Here is a 20,878-nt window from a genome sequence, read left to right on the forward strand (position 1 = left end):
TGTTTGCACTTACGGCCACCACAAACAGCACAACAGTGCTGCGTAGTGACCGGCGCTGCAACAAAGAAGAGGAGAAGATGCAAGCGAAGGAGAAGAGGAGGAGGAGGAGGAGGAGGAGGAGGAGGGGTGGTGGTCCACAGCTGGTGCCGTAGCGGCCGTCAGCGCGCTCCTCCCTCCTCACGCAGCACTCCGTTTCTGATGACTTCTGCGTTTGGGGCATTTTTTTTTGCAGGAAGTCTTTTCTCATTTTGCAGGTAGATGCAGATTTTTTTGCCAGGGTGGGTCTCAGGTGTGGGTAAGAGAAAAGGTTGAAACGGGGAAGAAGAGGTGGTGGTGGGGGGGGGGGGGGGGGGGGGGGGGGGGGTTAGATTCGGATCCTCCAAGGATTTCTTCGAACTGCTGACTCTCCTTTCTGTTCATTGAAAGGCTTTCATAACACACAGTCAGGTTTTTTTTTTTTTTTTTTTGGGGGGGGGGGGGATGACTCCCAGTCCCTGGCAGTGCTGCAGCACGGTTGGCACGCCTCACCAAAAGATATGGTTCCTACCCAAAGCTTGGAAGTTAAGACGACGACGCCTGGCGGGAGAGGAAGTGTCAGCTGGGAATTTCTGCAATTCAGCAAAGGAGGATCGGTGATGGTCTCAGATGGCACGGCTTTATCTGGGAATTAAAAATGACTGTTATGCTGACGTGAATCCTCGGCGAGCCACTGCGGGCCGGGTTGGAACGCAGGAAAACCTGAAGATGAAGACTCCAGAAAGAAGAGTTTATTAATAGCAAGAAAGTCCCGACTGTTTAATAAAGCACATTTCGTCCGGGACTGCAAACGAGCAGAAATTCTGTGTTTCACGCAGTATTGGATTGTGCATGAGGTGAGTTACAGGACAAAGGGATGATGACATTAGGCCCCGTTTTCATCGCCTTCCTTCTTGTCCTCGTCTCCTCCCTCCACCAATTCCTTTTTGTACACAAACAGAACGTCGTACGCTTTTTTTTCGGGCGGCCGGGCGCTGATAAACCACATCTAAAGTGAAGCCTCAGCACTAAGGCCTGCTGCAAAAACCCCGCGCTTCAGCGACATCAATCACGAGCCGCGACACACACGCTGCGTGCGAACGCGTGTGTGTGGAGCACCTGCTGTTTACACACCTGCACCATTTATAAGAAGTCTCTGGCTCCCATTGTCTGCAGCGCGGAGCAGCCGAGGTCAGGCCGATACGCTGAGTCACGCGCACGCCAAAGCGAGATCTCATAATGCCCTATCAGTGACATTACGATACGTAAACTGAAGACCGCGTGTTCAGATGACGATGCTGAAAAATTACTGCAAAACAATTGTTACATGTAATTGAATGATGCGAGAAACAGTCACACACACTAACACTCACACCTACTGGAGATTTAGAGGCACCAACTGAGTGTGAATGCAAGTTTTTGGATGATGGAAGGCAAGTAGAGTAAGTGGAGAAAAAAATCCACACAGGCTCAAAGGGACGTCCGCCAATCTGGACTCAAACCGGGGACTTTCTCACTGTGAGGCAGTGCAGCCAACCCCTACAACACTGTGTAGTGAAATGAAAAAAAAAATAAAAAAAACCCACGAGTTTTAACTGTTTCTGAGCATGAAAGTGATACATTCAAATCAACATCCTTGAAAGAGGTGTCACACTCTTGTCACAGAAACTTGAACTAAAAGAGACTCTCAGCCACCAATAGAAAACTATAAAATGGCAATATGTAGATAAAAAGTCAAGTTATTTGATGAGTAACAGTGACGCATCAACGTAAAGCAATAGTTGACTGTACAATATGCAGAACACAGGTCTACACACCCAGAATGACCTTGTTTGGAGCTTCTAGAATATTTTGGGATGATGCTTGACACATGAAATTCCTAATCCCTAATGTTGCTTCATACAGGGTTTTTTTTCTTTTTTTTCTTTTTAATCCACATGGACATTTCTTTCAGGAGCATCACAGAGCCAAAATAGATCCACGCAGACAGCGTCACGCCACCATGAAAAATGCTGCGAGGGTACAGTGCTGACACCAGGGACCGGAATCAGAGTCATTATAATCCGCTCTCATCAAACACCTCCCGGGTCACGGCACGGCCCCCATCCCAGATGTTTGCTGGCAACTGTACTTTTTTCTGCCTCCATCAGTGAAAAGCTGCAGTTATTGTATGATTGTGCTTGTGTGAGTGTTTGTGGTGGTGGTGGGGGGGGGGGGGGGTCCTGTATGTGTGCGTTTACATGTCACTGGAGGAAATATGGTCGGTAGCCATGTGGGGTATCGATACATTGGCGCACAGAAGGTTGTGTGTCCACCATCTTTCACTTTAACTGGATGAGACTGGAATGCATATGTGTGTGTGTGTGTGTCTCGTGTCTAACAGGCCTCTTTACACATGAACCGTCTGAATGAGCCGGGGCCTGCTGAGGGACAAGGTCACACGGGGAGCTCACCCTGCCTGCAGGAAGGCTCAGTTACCTCTCCTAAGTGGACGTTTCTGCTCCGTCAGCTGAATTTGCACCAGCCGGCTCCTAAACGGAAGAGCGGCGTGTTTTTCCCGTTTAGCGTAACCTGTGTAGCAAGAGCAGCGCTCAGGCCACCGATCGATACCGTCATCTGCCACCGAGAATCCACATGTCAACTCTGGACTTCTACCTCTGCACGTGAGGAGTGATTCATGTGAAAATCTAGTCCAAACCCACTAAATTTAATTGACTAATATCTCAGAATAATTCAAAACCAGCACTAATGTTGGCCGGACGTGTGTGTGTTGACCCACCTGACAGCTCGTATTAACGTCTTCACTGCAGGGATGACTTCCTCCATGGCCACGTCACAATAAGGTTTGTCTTCCACGCTGTCCTCCCCGACTCCGTCCACTGGGCCCAAGCAGACCAGAGACGGTCAGAACCGGGGATTCATCGGCTGTTGGTTGTTACTAAAGAGCCAGACTCACCGTCGGCCGGCGGCCGGGGCTTGAGGCGGAGGGAGGTGCGGAAGCGTGTGCGGTCGTTGAAGCTCCAGCTCTTCTGGACCTTCCCCGGGCTGATGGCCTCGGGGACGTTCTCCTGGCTGGGGGAGCGGCGGACGCCGGAGCCGGGGGGCAGCGGCGACGCCTTGTTCCGGATGGTTTGGGACGAACGGGAGTTGTTCATCCTAATCCGATCCCGGAAGCCCATTTTACTGCTGACAGTGAAGGTGGGACAGTTAGCGAAACCCGCAGGAGGAGGAGGAGGGTTCCTTTTAGGAAAATGGTGGGCACTGAGTTCTCTCACTGGTCACATTATCCATGCCTTTGAACTTTATGGAAAACTACACCGTGTTATCCTGGGAGCTTGGGAAAGCAGCAGAGGGGAAGCTTGAGCTTGTTAGAAAGACGTTAGTTAGTGACATTGAAACGACAGAGAAATATGGCCTCATCGTCACATGAACAGACAAGAGACAAGACACAGACACAGGTAAACATTAAGATGTTCTCTCAGTGGTATCTGGCTTATCAGGGAGGCAGCATGACCAAAAAAACACCCCTCGGTATTACTAAACACTGGCTGTCTTGACAATTTCTTCTTTCGAGAGTCTATTGAGGCGCCTGAATCAGCAGGTTCAGACTGAAACCTGATTCAAGTGTAGCTGTGTTGCAGAGCCAGTGGAAAATGCTTCCTCTACCATGAGAAACGCTCCCTTAACCCCTTTAACAGAGTTTATAAGCATCAAAAATATTGGCTGCAAAAGTGCGGCTGCACTAAAGGTGTCTCATTAGGCACTCTGTACCACTCACCACGGCCCCAGTCGGGGCTGATATGTCAGGTCATCTATTTTCGGGGGGGAAAGCTATTTGGCGGCCGTTCTCAGCAGGAGACTGACTCCTAATGCTGCTGTTATAGCATGCTCCGGAGACCACTCCCACGCCGCAGCCACTTACACGTTACACACTGTCACGGATCCATAAGGCAACGCAAACGCCATGCACCACAGAGCAATTCCAACCAAGTCCTTCACTCCCACGATGTTTACGATGATACACTCCTTTGTCCTTGCCGCGTGTTTTACACGGCAGCCGGCCATTTGAATTAAAAATTGAACAGCTGAGGAATGTTAGCGGAAACAGCATTTCATACAAGCCAACGTGAAATGCTTCAGCTCGACTGCAGGAAATGAGGAGATAGAGTGAAAGACCTTTGCATGCTGTTGGGGGGAAAAAAGGAAGTAAATGGTTTGGGTGCATTCAGACCATGAACTTCACTGAATCTTTCTCAAGAATGTCGCATGCAAACAGATGTGTTCTTGCACTTAGAAAAACCTTGTAGAAAATGCAGCATGAACACACTGATTTGGTACCAAGGTTTGTACGAATGTGAAATAAAAAACGGTCCAATCATTTAAATCTTTTCCTTTAAGAAAAATGTAAAAAAACGAACTGAAAAATAACGAAATTCAAAGGTTTATATGTAAAAAGTTTTTTTTTTTGTGTGTGTGTGAATATTTGATTTCTTATTTTCACTTGAAATATCAAATGAAAATATCAAATATTCAACTCAGTACTGAATCCTCTGGGACGTTTGTGATGTTTTCAACACAAGACAAGTTGTTTTTCAAGCCAAGGAAAACAACCATCAGTCTTTGTTTCTCAAACCAGGATGAACTCTGAACCGGAGAGCACACAGGATGTCTCCACAGTAAAGGATTCACGCAAGTCTTTGTAAGACCAGAATGCAGCAGCTTGCTTTAACATCATCCAATTGGTGTCTGCAGTCCACTGGCATTTCAATACATCCAATTCTTTCTTTTTTTCACCTCACAAATTGTAGGAATAGTTTCTCAAGCCACTGCATCGGCCCACAAACTTTTGAGTGTTTCTAGCAAGATGAGCGGGATTAGAGGAGAAGGAGCGATGCTATCGACCGGTGACATTTTAGCGTGCCCCGTGCACAGGCTCGTTGCCGTGGATACCTCTGCTTGCGGCCAGCATGAATCCGGAAGAGACCCCGCTTTTTAGAAAGGAGTTGACTGAGGAGACACACAAGGCAGAGGGAGAGAGGGTGAAGGGGGGGTGGGGAGAGGCGTGGAGAGAGGTGTTGGGGTTGAGGGGGATCAAGAGGTTCTGGGATACAACCAGGGTACGCAGTGGACCCATGAGGATAAAACTGAGCAAAAGAGGAAAGAAGTGTGGGAGCAGACGGTGAGGGAGGGGAGGTAATGTGCGACGTCTCTCATAGCCCAAATGGTCACCTGACCTCAAACTGGAAAACACAGTTTTGAGAGGCGGATTTGGATTATGGAGACACACAGTGAGGAGTGAGGCGTGGGTGGGTTGGATCAGTAGGTGGAGAAGGATCATGCCAAGGTGTTAAGTGGTGTTTCACCTGAGTATATTCATCACGGCAGCCCGTTAAACACCATGGTGTGACAGCAGCAGCTCCTCGACGCCGGCACACCGCTACCAGGGAAGCTTGTGCTAATCTCTCGTCTCACTCATGCAACAATCAGATGTTTACTAATTCCACCAGCAGCCCTCCGTTACCTTCCTACCTATAGTTGACTAAATCTAGAGAAACACCTCCGTTCTAGCTATAAAAACCCTTCAGCACATTAAGACCTGGGCCAGCATTTGGGTGCCTGTCCCTTTAAGACCAGGTGTGATGTTTGCGTGCCACGTAAGCAGATTTCTTTTGAGTCACGCATTCCCCCCCCAAAAAAATGATGAAATCATCTAAAACGCATTCATAGATATATACAGGTGCATAAATCTACGAAACACATTTCATTCAGCTCTGAAGGGAGAAGCACGCAAAGTTTGCGCCGGATCTTAAAGGGACAGACGCGCAAAAACGCCTTGATGCCTTGAACCAACAAGCACATTTCACGACTTGAAGAACAAACCTGCATGGAACGTCTGCCTTCCTGAGAACAGATGGAGGACGGATGAGACGGAAAGGAAACCACAGAAATGAAGAGAAAAGGAAGAGGAAGACAAGAAGAGGAAACCGGTGAGTGAACTGCAGGCGGCGATGGAGATGGGAAAGACGATGAGGCAAAGCAGACAAAGATGCAGAGAAGCAAGGGGGAGAGGAAGGGAAGGGGGGGCTACAACACAGTGGTCTCAGATCAGATTAGTGAAGTTCTGTTAGAGAGACGACACGTCCATGCAGCTCTGGGAGCAGTCAGGTTTTTTTTTTTTTTCTTGTTTTGTTTTATGTGCACCTGTTGAATGTGCTGCTCTGTGAGTTCCTGCCGTCTGGACTGTGTCTGGGTGACAGTGTGCGGCTGTAGGTGAGGCCGTTGGCCACCTGCCTGGATGTTCTGTGAGGCTGCGAGGGGTGGCGGGGTGCGTACCTGTCCCCCGACAGGTAGGGGGAGCTGTAGGGCCGCAGCCCTGACAGCAGCGTGTGGTAGGAGTTGTGGAGAACCTTCTTGGTGTTACGCTGTCGCTGGAGGTGACTGAACAGTAGCGTCAGTTCTCTGACACCCACGTGCACAAATGAATGAAAGAAAAAAAACAACAAACAAAACAACATGACAAATGAACCAAAAAAAAAAAAAAATCGAAACTCCACAAAAAGGCCACATCAATGGTCCAAACGCTCAAAAGAAGAGGGAAATGAGATGACGCATGGATCAAATTTTGGAAAGCAGCAACTTGGATGGATGTTAATGTAAAACAGACAAATGTCTCTGGGAATGGTTCTCAGGTTTCCCTCCTTTTAAGCCAATAAACATTAGTCAAATTAATACAGAAATGCAGAATGTAAGAAACCACTGCGTACAACAAAATCAATGCAAATATAACTGAGGAGAAGAGGCAGAAATCTAAAGGAATGTTTTAAAAAGTTAAGCAAATAAAGTCTTTCTCTTTTCCTCCAACCCTCACATTAATTGAAAACTAAAAACTGTGTCCACACAGACAGCAAGTTTTGTCTGCGACGCAATGTTTTTGCACAAGATTTATTTAGGAATAGCTAAACAAATCATTGCAAACTTATTTTCACAAGCTGATATCATTTTTTTTTTGGGGGGGGGGGGAGAGCTTCTATGATGGGAAATCTCTGTGCATGTATTACAAACACTCCAAACCAATGACAGCGGCAGTCACAGAGTCCTGACGGCTGAATCCACTCTGCAGGAAGTGCGATGGGACCACTTACCTGAACGAAGGCAACATGCTGTCATAGAAGTACCATGTAGCTGTTAGGTAGGAGTGTTTGGCGTCAGTGGAGTAGAGACGCCACGCAGCCTGACGAAAAACACAGAGGCTTTAACACGGCATGCTTCAAAATACAACTTTTAAATTTAATAACTGACCCAACAAAGTCACAAAGCTTTAAAATACACCTGAATTGAAAAGTTAAAGTAGATTTAATTTTTTTTTTTTTTTTTTTTTCACAAATTCTTAAAATAGTGGGTTTTGGTAAAGGGTTATTAAACGATCTTGTCTTTGAAGAGCCTCCATGGCCGTCACAGTGGTCACTACCTGTATCAGGTTCGCAGCAGGCATCCTCCTCTTCTCAAAGTGCTTCTGTCTGTGCTGCTCTTGAACCTTCAAGGCAAAACCTGACCCCAAAATTCCCTGGGGGTCAAGGGTCAGACTGAAGTCAGGAGCGCAACTCGCGAGGAGCCGCAGACGGGATGCGGGTAAATATAGGAGACTTACAGCCGGGAGGGCAAAGAAGGAAACCCCCAGGAGAGCGAAGCCGGCAGCCAGGAGCCGTCCCTGCCACGTACGAGGGGTCTTGTCCCCATAACCAATGGTGGTCAGCGTTATCTGGGACGGTTATAACATTTGCATTTGTTACAGTGTGAAAAGTAGATCACGCAACACACACAACTCCTTGGCATGTCAGGAGCAACTCTTGTTTCAGAGAGCCAGACAGCTTTTATGCTACTAAACTAGTGTTTTATGACGACTAAAACTATTTTAAACCACACATGCATTCATACAGTCATCGAAGTTCAAGACATTGACAAAATTAAGAGAAACCAGCCACAGGCAATCAAACCTACTGGAATATTTTGTTTTGTCAAAACCTTTTATGGCCAATAAACCTAATGTGTTCAAATTTATAAAAAAGCTTCTGAATAATTATGAGACTTATTTGCATTTATTTCTGAAGTGCACAGAAATACAGTACAATATTTAGAATCTATATAAATGATTGAATTTATATGTTATGTTTTCTAGCCTTGTTTAATCAACATTTTAATTTTCTGTAACTCTTTCTTACAGTAACGTCGAGATAGGGATCGCAAGACAGAGGTTAAAAATATCGTAAATAACTAAAAACACTAAATGTGTGGGGGGGTTTTATGTGAAAGTCTAGCAAATAGAATAGGCAGAGTGTTTTTTACTGTCTAAACTACACATTGTAAGCAAAGGTTTGTGTTTTATACTTTCTAAAAAACATTAATTACATCAGCTCTACAAGAACATTCAGTTTTACATGTGTGTGATTATCATAAACCTTTAATGGGCTTTTATTCTGAAATTCTAAATGAGATTCAATAATATTCAGGCATCAGCAGCACTACTTCAATGAAATATTTATTTACAGAGTTTCTTTCAATAAAATATCATCATGTACTGATAATCAATATACGTTTTGGACATACATGTCGCAGATTCTATTTTCTGAGCTCCACAATCGTTTGTGTTGTCTGTGATGTTTTTAGTGACTGGAACAATTTAACTTCTTTCTTAAACGGATCAATAGATGCTGACAGCAAAACCATGAAAGCTTTGAACAGCAGACACATCAGGTACATGAACAGAAGCTCAAATAAAAAGTGCAGAAAGTAAAGAGGAGGGTACTGGCAAAACCTTAAGACACATGAAAGGATGCCGTTTTATCTTCATTTCCCATTCATTTAAAGTTTGTGAGGTTTGCGATGGTGGAAAAGAGAAAGAAATCTAGACATTTAAAAGTTATTAGGAAGATAGGTGCAAACTCTACTTCAGCACACAAAGACAGTTTGGTGCACCCTTTCCCACAGTGACATGCAGTACTCACAGTTCCCCACCAGAGGGAGTCTGCATAGGTGCTGAAGTCTGAGTTGACGTCTTTCTCTGCCAGGTAGACCAGGAAGGAGGCAAAGATCAGCACCAGGAAGCCGATGTACCAGGCAGTAATGAGCTCCTGGGAGGCAGAGCGCAGGTATCAATCACACCTGTCAGCGGCCGCAGCGCCGCAATCCCCGCTGTCATTACCGAATCACGCCCATCGTTATTGGCTAAATCCTCATCACAATCACGTTTGGCTTGCACTTTGACTTGGCTGCACTGCTCTGCTGAGACAGCTGATGCATCATCATCATCACTTCATCATCCTCCCTATCACTATCCCAGCCGTCTATATATGTTCTGCTGCCGACCCTTTGGCAGTGGACACCCATGCATGTCGGCACAAGAAGGAATGAATAACTGGCAAACATGAGGGCCAAAAGGAGTGTTTTCATGTTTTTAGGGCAGTGAATGTAATCATCAAGCTGGTCATTCTGTAAATATGATGGTTTTGTCGGGTGTCTGTTTTCACATCCCACCTTGCTGTGAGCATAAACTACTGAGCCCAGTAGTTTCCACGTGCCTCCCCGCCGGTCCATACGAACCATGCGCAGAATCTGCAGGAAGCGCATGCTGCGAAGGGCGGACGTCGCGAAGATGTTGCCCTGCGTGCCCGCAGCGATCACCGCCAGCGACGCCACGAAGACGATGAAGTCTGCAGAGAGGAGATCCAGAAGAGAGGAAGAGAGAGAGAGAGAGAGAGAGAGAGAGAGAGAGAGAGAGGGAAGAAACAGGTGAGCGAGCATCTTTACGAGGTGTTGAGATCCCACAATTATTCACAAGTGTACTCGGAGCACTTTGGCATGGGCCGGTGCACAGTGCACGCACGCTCGCTAACCTATAACACAGAAGGGCTTCCTGGCGAATCTCAGCCGTCCCTGCCATCCGCGGTATCTGCAGCAGCAGCCAGCCGCCCAGATCCGCACGAAGTACTCCGTCCCAAACACCACGATCATGACAAACTCCTGCAAGACACACGCAGCGAGGGAAACACAAAGGTCAGTGACACACACACACACACACCGGTCAGAACAACACGCTACATCAGCCGTCATTCTGCAGTGAGGGGTTTGACATGCATGATATATATATATTTTTTTTTTTTTTGGATTTCAGATCATTGTTTATGAACATCTTAGAACCTTTTTACAGCTTTATAACACTTTAAATTACAACATGGTGAAAGTGAGTATTTAGTTGGGAAAAAGTTGGTTATGTTGTAAAAAACGGTTTCATTATATTTTATGTGATAAAACAACTGTTAAGACCGTGCACAGCTCTGATGCGCATCGGAGAAATGCATGTTCTTCACAGATGTGGAACTATCAACGAGGTGAATAAAAGGATTTACAGTGGTGTAATGTGTGTACAAATGACAAAATGACGAACCACACTTTATGTAGCTTAACAGTAGTGATTAATGGGTACAGAATGTGGCAAAACAAGTTCACAGGAATCCATTTCAAGAAATATTTAATCAATTAGTTGAAATGTGTGATTTTGATCAGTGTTACGATTTCAAAAGTATTGCAGCAAATGATCTAACATAGAACTATAAATATAAAAAGGTTTAAATTTTTCCATTTCCAAGTATTTGAATGAGAGGGTAAAGTCAATTTGAGGGTTAAATAAATAAAGCGTGCCATCAATCGCAGGATGATCTCTCTCTGTCTTTTTCTTACTCGTAGGTTTCAGGGCGGAGCAGGCGGTTTAAGGTTCACTGAACCAATCTGTCATTAGAGCAAATGTTCGTGTAAGTAAAGTCTGCTAATGGCTGATTGCTCACTAATGGCCGGGTGATTGATCGGGGGAGGCTGAACTGAGAGAATATGAAAGTCAGGAGTGCTGCCATTAAATTACAAGTAAAAGATGAGTAAGGTGGGATGTGAGAGGGCTGGAGAGAGGAGACGACAGGTCAGGTTAAGAAGGAGAGAAGCCAGTGTCCATTACGCTGCAGCACAGAGGAAGAGGGGAGATTAAGGGATAGCTATTAGGATTAGTGCATCACGGCTGTGATTTCCTGCGCAGTCAACAACACCTGAATCTCCACACCTGCTTACATGGCTGTCTGCACGGCACAGCAGCACAAACGCAAGCTGCGGCAAGTGAGACGGCGTGCAGAGACGGGAGTGTGTGTGTGTGTGTTTGCATGAGAGTGAAGGAAAGCGGTTTTACCAGGATGAAGAGGCCTTGGTTGGAAACCTTCTGGTGGTCGGGAATGGTGGAGAAGACTGACAACACCAAGCAGCTGAAGACCAGCAGGAAACTACAACACACAGACGATCGCACACATTTTAAAATACACACACCAGAATAGGAGGGTCAGATGAGTTCAAGTCCAGGGTTCACACACAATTTAATCATAGCTGAGAGGACCGATCAAAGCTTAACATTATAGTAGAAAAATGCAGGCAACTGCAACATTTTCATAGTTTTATTGTTCACATGTTAAGCTTAGTAACACTTTTAACCAAATCAAACATGAACATTTTTTTAAAAACCCACTTTGCATGTTTACTTGAACTCAGCCTCACAGCATAGCTCTAGCCTTAATGCTATTTCACCAGCTCTAGGTGGCTAGCATCCACTGCAGCTCCTCACCTCTCAGCCAGAAGTGTTGCTGCCATCTACTGGTCAGATCTGGCTGCTAAACAATGTGACCTCCAGTGGACAAATTAGGAGCAGCAATTACTTTTCTTTAGAAAAAAAAAAAGTTTTAAAAGTCTTTGAAATGACCCAGATTGGACCTGCTTTGACCCACGAGATGCATCTTTGAAACCCTTGATAAAGGACAAGCTCAATTTGAATGTGATCCATTTAAAAAAATTGTTAAACTAAATAACTAAAACTCCTTGAATATAATTCATTCAGTGTCTGAATGGTGATGAAAGTTTAAGGGGAAAAGGATTTCTTTCTTCTCAGCACAAAAAACAGCAAAAGTTTATGCAGAAAAAAAAATAACAATGGAGGAAAGTTCTGATGTTTTTTTTCTCACGGCAGTGTTCGCTCCAGTTCAGCACCCTACACTACAATACACTAGAGCTCAGGACACAACAGTGCACTACAAAATGCAACACTACACTTCATTATACTACACAATAATACTGTACTGTATTCTACTGTACACTTTAGTACAGTAGATTTCACTACTCTACAGTACGTTATAGTGCAATATACTATATTTGAGCAAACTACAAAACACTTTACCACACAGTGACCCAAATGGTAGAGAATTATCACATTTAGTGACTTTAAAGAGGGAAAGGATCCACTTGTTTTCTGTTCGTGATGTGATGTCATGATTTCAATACACCAAACTGCAGTTCACTGCACTACACTTCAGCAGAACTACTGTAAACTTCGTTAGAGTTCAGTGCAGCACTGACACACTCACAGTCCAGCTCAGCGCAGTGTAACAGCGTCGACCTACAGCCGTGTTGACACAGAAATAAGTATCTCATAGAAGTAATGGCCACTTCAGCTTCAGAACGACTCTGAAATATAATACAACATAAATTCTGACAAATTGTGTCTCATGTTCGAGGCGCTCTCGGGTTAGTATAAACACTTCCTTTCTTCCATGTCATGTAGGTATTTTGGAAGCCACCGCTTCGCATTCCCCGTCCTTACGTTTGAGGCCGAACCACGGCAGAAGGGAACACAATGTCCGACATTTCTAAAATGGCCAAATCTATCAATACGAGCCAGTCTCATAGGTAATGCATTCATGATGTGAATTCCTCTGTTCGTGGGGAAATTAAATATGAATGCGCAATGGTGAACACTCTTCCAGGCTGTGTTTTAGGGGGATTTTTTTGAGAGAGTTCGCCCACAGTCCAAAACATGCATTTGAGGTCATTTTGCACTCATAAATTCCCTGAAGGTGAGAGTGTGAAGTGGGGGGTGGATACAGCTGTGTAGGAGACGGACGGATGAATGGCTACTAACTGCTCCTCAAACTGATTTCCTCAGTGAGAATGAATGGACACCTGATAACAACATGTTTTCATACTGTGCGGCGCTGAAAAGAAATATGTTGGCACTGACACATTGTCCCAGTTCACAAGTGGAAACAGTTATTGTTAGACGTTATTTCAGCGGGACTGTCAACAGCGAGATTATAAGGGGCAACGAAATATCCACACGGCACAGGGGCGAATCTTAAATTTAGATTAGTTTCATAACACTTCTTAGATCGTCATTGGTAAATTAGAAACAGTGTGATTTTTGTTGCATCATCTGGCTGTTGTACTGTCTGTGTCTTCTTTGGCAATTTTGGTTGTTTTGGTTCTTCAGAAGTGATCGATGAGAGGGTAAATATAGATACAGATGTTTAAAACTCCTTTTCCTATCATCAATAAAGGTGCATGTGCTCTCTACAAAATCTTTTCCTGCCATTTTTTTCTCTTTTTCTGCAACCTGAGAGAAAAAAAAAATCCTTTTTTAGGACATTGCATTGGTGGGAGATATCTTTTCCCATGATACAATGGCACAGAGATTGCCTGAATGGGAGCAACAGAGGGCCCGACGAAGCACACTTGTGCCCAAAATGATGGATTGCTTCACCCACTAAACTCCTCAAACGCAACGCACCAGCTGTGCAGATAAGCCAGGAAAACCACGGCGCAACAGCAATATTCCTGCGAGCGGGGAGCAACAACATATCAGGTGGAAAAGATAAGCCCGAGCTGCGAGAAATAAATACGCAAACACACAAACCACCGCGCCGTGTGAATCGGGCGCGGCGGGGCGGATTTAGCCAGGTGGCAGCTGCCGGTCCAGCTGGTCTGCATGTCAGAGCTCAAAGTCAGAGAACACTTGCTGGACAGTAAAGCAGCCGCCCCCCACCCACCCACCGCCTCCGCACAGCTTCACACAAGGGTGGCCTTTCTCTGCGATTAGTAACACGATCAGCTGGTTTCTAACTAGGCTAATATGTGTGACACATAATACGCTGTAAGTGTTCATATTTAAAATGCTGCTTTGAGAAGAGAAGGGTGTAAATCAGATGTCCAAACAGTGGTGGGGGGAGGGGAGGGGAGGGGAGGGGAGGGGTGGGGAGGGGAGGGGGCGGCTGCTGGACTGATGGGCTTCTGAACTCTGTCAGTTCACAGAGACACGGAATCGTGAAGTTTGAAAACAAACAGAACCAAGAAGAAGGATTTGCATTCGGCAGAGGGGGAAACAGCCAGACGAAGATTGAGACGCCGTCCTCGGACACGGTGCAGGCCGGTTCAGCTCTGCATTAAAACTGACAAGGAAACTAAAACAATATGAGACTATAAGGGCTTTGTCTGACTGCTTTACAATGCTCTTACAGCATCAGCATACTTTCAGAGAAGCTGGAGAAGCTTATTTAACTTTCCTTACTAGATCAAGAGGAGAAAAAGAAATAAACAGTCCCATTGCGATGCTGATGTTGTCGAGTTCAACGACAAAATACTCTGCATCAAATAATGGCTAGTTAGTGGAGTCAAAGTAACTGATAGAAATCTGTTAGTAACCCATTACAATAACAAAACAAACATCTTACAGTGTTGCTTAAAGATGACTGTAAAATCAAGTAAAACGTGATCTGAAATTGGACACTGAGTTTAAAGAGTTTCTTTGATTGGTTTAAAATCAATAACCATTTCCAATAATCTTTTATGCTATTACGGTAATTCAAAGACATGCAGTCAGTCAGGAGGAAGAGAGAGCCCACCGTGACACATGGAGAACATGCAAACTCCATGTAGTGAGGCTTTCAAACCTGGAACTCTCTAGTTGTGAGACAACAGAGCAAGCCACTGTCGATAACACCCTGTCCTTTCAACAAGTTGTCAATAAGTCAAATATGATAAACTACCAGAGTCATCCAACGTACAAATGTGGCATTGAAAAAGTAAAACGTCAGAATTCCATTCAAGCAAATAAATGCAGAAAATAAACGAAACACATTTGTTTTGTCTCCACATTGGAGTGAAGTCGATATAAAGCTTCACAGACCGTTTTCATTTTGTCAGTTTGCACAGCTATGTTTTCCACACGGTGCAGTGCTCTGAATAGAATGCTAAGGTAGCCCTGAAACAGTCAGAAAGCCGCTGGACGCCAGGCGTGAATAACCAGACACCCCCCAACTGCTACAGTATCTTCCTCAGCCCGGTGGCGCGTGCACAGCGGAGAGTCTCTGCTCCGGAAGAGTTAGTCTGAAAAATACTCAGATGACTCCCTGCAAAACAACACATTCTGGTCATTCATCAGCTCCGTAATGTGCTGACTGAACCGTCTGTCTTTTTACCCTCAATTAACTCAAAGCGCTGCGCCTGTTTCCACCGGGGGGAGATTGGACCGGGGAGCTTCTCAGGTAGTTTCCTCCGCTCGGCGCTGCTTTATGACAGGAAACCAGTCGCGGCTCAGATAGACGGATGGACAACTCAAGACGCAACATGCCACATTTGCACAATCTTGAAGAAAAATATGTGCCTTTGCATTGGCAACACCAGTTTTTTTCCGATGGGGCTTCCTTTGGTTGGGTGTTGTCGCGTTGTCATCCCCAGTGAGTAAAAAAATGTACATATGAACAAATGCATAAATAGGAATATAATTAAACCAAACAGATGAGGGGATATTTAGGGCATGTGTGATGCATGTGGAGGGGGAGCTACATTTCTGCTGAGGGCATATTTTTCTCCACCGCCGCCCTCCATCCACCCCGGTACCAGAGTCTACCCTCCCTCCATCCCTCCCTTCCTTTCAGGGAAACGTCAATTAAGAGCAAAGCGTCAGTGGAAATCCACCAAATCAGCAGGATTGGTCTCGTGGGACTTCTGAAAAAAGTTTTCCTGGCCTCGAGTCCGTCCTGCCTCAACAAAATATCACCACATCCGCGGAGTTCATAAAGATATTTGAAAGAGTTCATAATTTAGGGCGGAGAAAGCAAAGGAGAGAGTAGATTTTGCTCTTGTGAGGAAGACAATAAAGTGAGGAGAATATCACAATGTCTTTGCTTCACATTTACAGCTCTGCAAAAACACCTGGTTTTAAATAAAAGGAAGTAAAAGAAGCATCAATGCACGAGAAAGAAACATGAAAAGAAACACGAGGTGTGTGCACAAAGGAAGGGAATAATAAATATCAGCATTTCGTAAAGATCATTTGTGAAAGTGAGCCGCTCAGGATGTTTACTGTAAGCGTGCCGGGCATTAGCTATTTCCCCAAAACTTTTAACAAAGAATAATGCCTGCTCTGCTATAAACAGAGGATATCTGACTTTTCTCCTGAAGTAATTTGTCTTGCGGACGCTGTGGAGAATCAAGAAAAATGCAAGCGCGGTGGAAGAAACAAAAAAGAAAAGAAAAGAAAAGAAAACACCAATTTGCAAGTTTATTTACAGTTTCTATCTGCCTTTTCTATCTGTCTTCCTAACTGGTCTCTGTTACTCTCTCTCTCTCTGTGTAGAAAACTCGCACGGCTTGGCTCCGGGAGGTAAAGCTCCAGAGAGCTTTTGGGCTGCTGGTGGGGAAGACAACAAACACACGTAATACAACCAGATTGCTTTTAATGGAAACGAGACAAGGTGCTTTTACTGCTGCTTTCCTGTAAGCAGACGCAAGTGAGAAAGGAGGTCTCACGTTACTCTGACTGGCCTGCGAGTGAGATAAAAAGGTATTACCAGTTCTAATAAACATATATGACATTGTGTATCGTTGCATTACGCTGCGTTAATGTGCGTCTGTTAGCACTCCTCGCTGAGAGGGGCCGGACAGTGGGAAAATGCAGCTGTGATTCAATCGCTGCTGGATGATAAAGCAGCTATCAGTTACACAAAACGGAGGAGAGGAGAGAGGAAGACAGCTGAGAGGGCAGATGCAGAGAGCTGCAGGGATGTCGGAGACGAGGAAACAACCCCCCACTCGTGTGTTTGCGTGCGCAGGTAGCGCTCGACTGAAACTCAACAACTCTCCAGCACCGTCCCACACATGCTGCTGTTGAGCAAACACAAACAACAACACCGTCCAAATATCGAACACACTCTTGCAGTCACAACCTCTGCAAGGACAAAAAAAAAAACGGTAAACACACTGACCCGCTTCAACAAATATGCCACAAAAGACGTTGACGTAGACGGTGATGCTACAGCAGGGGAGGCAGAGGTCACCTTGGAACCGGAGGACTCTCATCGCTTCACTGTAAAACTTTAAATTAAAAAAAAGACATCTTTACCACAGTGTAACTGCTGCTTCATGTTAACAATGAGGGGGAAAAGGTGAACTAGCGGAAAGAGAGACAGAGGAGGAAGAGCGCCATCAGGAGAGGAAGAGAAAGGAGAGAGCAGCGGAGAAAGGTGGAAACAGTAGAAAGATATTAATAGCATTTCACCCTCTTTAAATAGGGACTGCAGGCAAAATGTGCTCAGGTAGGCTGCAGAGCGGGAGAACAGCTCCGAACAGACCGGCCTGTGAGCCGGGTACATGAGGTGCACCCCCTCCCGTTTCTTCTGGGACAGGAACTCTTGAAGGCACCGAAAAAAAAAAAAAAAAACCCAACTCAACACACAAACAAATAGGAGATGAAATGTGCTTTTTTCACAAGAAAAGAAGCTGACAGAGCAGCTCACGGGCTCTCGTAGTGGTGCGTGGTGCGTGCACTATCGGGGGCGGCCGTGGAGGCGGCGGCCTAACATGCGAGTGTTCTGCAAAAAATGAGAAAAATGTTGTTTGTTTTCTTCTGAATGCCACAACTTTCATTCAAGCCTGATGAATTATTTACATCTTGAGAGGTCATGGCAGAAGCGGCGCAGTGCAACCCTGGCAGCTTGCAGCACGAACAGCAAAGTCGGACACTTCTGCACAAATTCCTGGTTCTGTACGCACCGCCTCCTCACACAGTATTTGCAGTGTTTGTTTCATTTTTACAGCCCTCACTCACAGAAATCATCAGACACAGAACACTGATGTCAAATCTTGATGAAAAGATGATTTTGGCCAAACATCCACACTACACTTCTTCTAATTCCCTCTGTCTCCTTTCTCACTTTAAATCAGCAGCATGTGCTCTAACGCCTGACGGCTCCATCCTCAGGATCCCTTTCAGTATAGAGCAGTCATCTCTCCTGCACGTGCTGCCATGCACAAGATCCCAAATCAATAAGAGCCAAAACCTATCTCAGTGTTTAGCATGCATTTTGTGAATGATATCTAGCTAATATTGTTAGTTTAGTAGAAAAAAAAAAAGAAATTTGGGAGTTTTCTAATCTAATAATTTGAACAACAAAGAGGTAAACAAGGAGCACATCACTATCACTGCAGAACATGACTATCAAAAAAATAAATTATACAAAAAAGGGGCTTTCAAAAGAGTGCTTTTTAATTGCAAATAATCCAAAATTTCAATAATTAATCAAACATTTGAATTGCATATTTAAAATTCTGCTATTTTGTATTTCAAAGCAGTTTAATGTAAAGCATTTCTTACCAGAATGTCTTAATAAGGAATCAAACAAACACAAAGAAAGATTTTCCTTTTTGACCTCTTGTATTTTCTTTCAAGAAACTGCCAGGAAGAACAACTTAATGTAATTACTCCGTCAAATACAGTTTTCAGAGTGAAGAAAGTGCCATGTCGACCCACTTGACTACTTCAATAATAAATCTCAAACAAAATCCTCCAACAGTTGTGGTCAAGAAGCCAGAATACAGCGTCTACTTCAAATGCAGTTTTTCAAATAAAGTGCCATTTACACCCAGTGGACTATTTCAAAATAAAAATAAAAATAAAACCATGACTTAGAGGGAGGAAACAACTTAGTGTTTGCTTTGAGAGATTCAATATATCAGGTCACTCTCTGATGACCATGAGGAAAATCATCATACTGATCCTAACCTGAAATAACAGCAACCAAGCGATCTGTGACACCGGTGTGAAATTTCCCTTATGACAAACAGAACCAGGGAGGCAGCTAACGATTATTTTGCTAATCGATTAATCTTTTAGTTATTTTTACGATTATTCAATGAACTGTTTAGTTTTTTTGTTTTCAGACAAAAAATGTTGGCCTTTCTTTACTCTGGTAAGTTAATAAGAACTTTTTTTCTTTTGAAGAAAAAAAAAACAAAAGACAATTGTGCATTTTATAACATTTCATTTAATTAATTTAAATAAATCGCAGCTCAAAAGGAACGCAGTGAGTTTAATCACTGCTTAATGAGTAACTATTGGACAGTAGATGTTGTACTCCACCGCCAGTTTGCTGGTTCTTTTTGTGGATTTAGTGTGAAGATTTCTGTGGATGACTTTTCCCTCTCGGTGCATCACTTTTCTCCTGTTTTTAGGACCATTTGACGCCATCTTGCTGAAAGCATTGACTGTTGGCTACTTCTCCTTCTGTGCTGGTAGATGACAGCCACGGGTGGCTCATTACTGCCACCCTGTGGTAGCTGCTAGGACTGACTGATTGTGAAATTTTAAAATATATAAAAAAAGGCCACTTCAGCTGAAAAATCTCATTAACCAACTAATCGATTACTAAATTAGTTGACATCTATTTTATTAATTGATTTAAATAGATTATATTGATTAGTTATTATTTGTCTTAAAAAGCAAAGACTTTGGCCTTCCTGTGTGACTTTCAGGAACACATTTCATGTGCTCAGTACCAACAACCACACAATATACCTGATATAAACAGTGTTGCTTTGCAAAATACACTCTCAAACATTACCGTAGCAGCTCCTGCCTGTTACTGTAGGTGCTGCTATGTCTCCTCTGTCTACCTAATGGCTCATATGTGCCTCAGGAGAAGCCCTCCTCTGGTTATTGGCAATGATTCATTAAACAAATTGATTTATGGATCACAATTAAGCAACATTTCAGTGAATCTTAATGCAATGTACTTATCCTCTAATTTTGTATCAGTGCAGATACATTAAATTGTAATGCAGCCCATCCTGTGAGTGTGATTGATTTGTTTTACTGTCATGCACTGCAAACACACATACGGTGCAATAAAGAGGAGATTACGGAATAATGCAGCATAGTCACACATACACAGTGCGGCTGGCAGCGGTGGATTCGTGCGTCTCGGTGAAACACGGATGGTTAGAGACTGAAGAAATATGTCCAGTGTGGTCACATATCTAACCAGTAAATGGAGTGAAATTAAACTATAACCACAGCGGGAGGATATTTTCATGAGGGGAGAATGGTTTCATAAGGGTGGCACAACCGTGTGTGTGTGTGTGTGTGGGTGTGTGTGTGTGTGTGGTCTCTAAAAAGACCGGGATTAACAGTCATTACAGACAATTATTTGATGATTGGTGGCGTTGGTGGGAAATCAGATTTTTTTTTTTTTCAGACAACATCTGGACAATTCCGTGTGAAATTGTTTCCATTAATCCTTAAAGATTTATGTCACTGTGACAAAAAAAAAAGACCGGTAAAAATGAAGTGGTGTGACTTATTGCATATTACTGACTTCACTTTCCCACTAAGCTGTAAAAAACGGTGGCCATCAAAAAGACCTGAATGCGCTTATATATTCAGGCGTAAGCACACGCACGCACACACACAAGCTCCATTGTCGCTGATATTTCCTTTCTTTTCTTTCTGATTCCTGCTCTTTGCTGCCTATGGCGTTGCCGTCAGTGCCGAGGACCGTACAGAACTGGGGGATGTGACCGGGGTCTCGGCAAAGAGCTGAGAGAGCTCTGACATTTAGCTGTGGCATTGTTACCAGGAGCTCTCCAATTAGCGCAGAGCCTACAAACCCTTCACTAGGTGTATGGGCCGCCACTTTGCACACCGGTGCACTGCTACACTGCTTGTGTAGCG

General features: G+C 44.3%; 1 protein-coding gene across 2 annotated transcripts in view; it reads right to left on the reverse strand.

Annotated features, from left to right (window-relative positions):
• Positions 1 to 20,878, reverse strand: part of kcnq4 (potassium voltage-gated channel subfamily Q member 4) — a 40,287-nt gene that overhangs the window by 2,847 nt on the left and 16,562 nt on the right. The window contains exons 2-12 of one of the 2 annotated variants that reach the window (XM_030120210.1): positions 11,243 to 11,333; positions 9,906 to 10,032; positions 9,547 to 9,722; positions 9,018 to 9,143; positions 7,664 to 7,774; positions 7,484 to 7,579; positions 7,158 to 7,246; positions 6,349 to 6,474; positions 4,966 to 5,022; positions 2,972 to 3,201; positions 2,795 to 2,894 (exon numbers count right to left, since the gene is read on the reverse strand). In XM_030120210.1, coding sequence (XP_029976070.1) covers positions 2,795 to 2,894; positions 2,972 to 3,201; positions 4,966 to 5,022; positions 6,349 to 6,474; positions 7,158 to 7,246; positions 7,484 to 7,579; positions 7,664 to 7,774; positions 9,018 to 9,143; positions 9,547 to 9,722; positions 9,906 to 10,032; positions 11,243 to 11,333 — 1,329 coding nt within the window. The remainder of the gene's footprint in view (positions 1 to 2,794; positions 2,895 to 2,971; positions 3,202 to 4,965; positions 5,023 to 6,348; positions 6,475 to 7,157; positions 7,247 to 7,483; positions 7,580 to 7,663; positions 7,775 to 9,017; positions 9,144 to 9,546; positions 9,723 to 9,905; positions 10,033 to 11,242; positions 11,334 to 20,878) is intronic. The other variant, XM_030120211.1, reaches the window with a different exon arrangement.

The sequence above is a fragment of the Salarias fasciatus genome, chromosome 22 (assembly GCF_902148845.1).
Source record: "Salarias fasciatus chromosome 22, fSalaFa1.1, whole genome shotgun sequence".
In the NCBI taxonomy this organism is placed as follows: Eukaryota; Metazoa; Chordata; class Actinopteri; order Blenniiformes; family Blenniidae; genus Salarias; species Salarias fasciatus.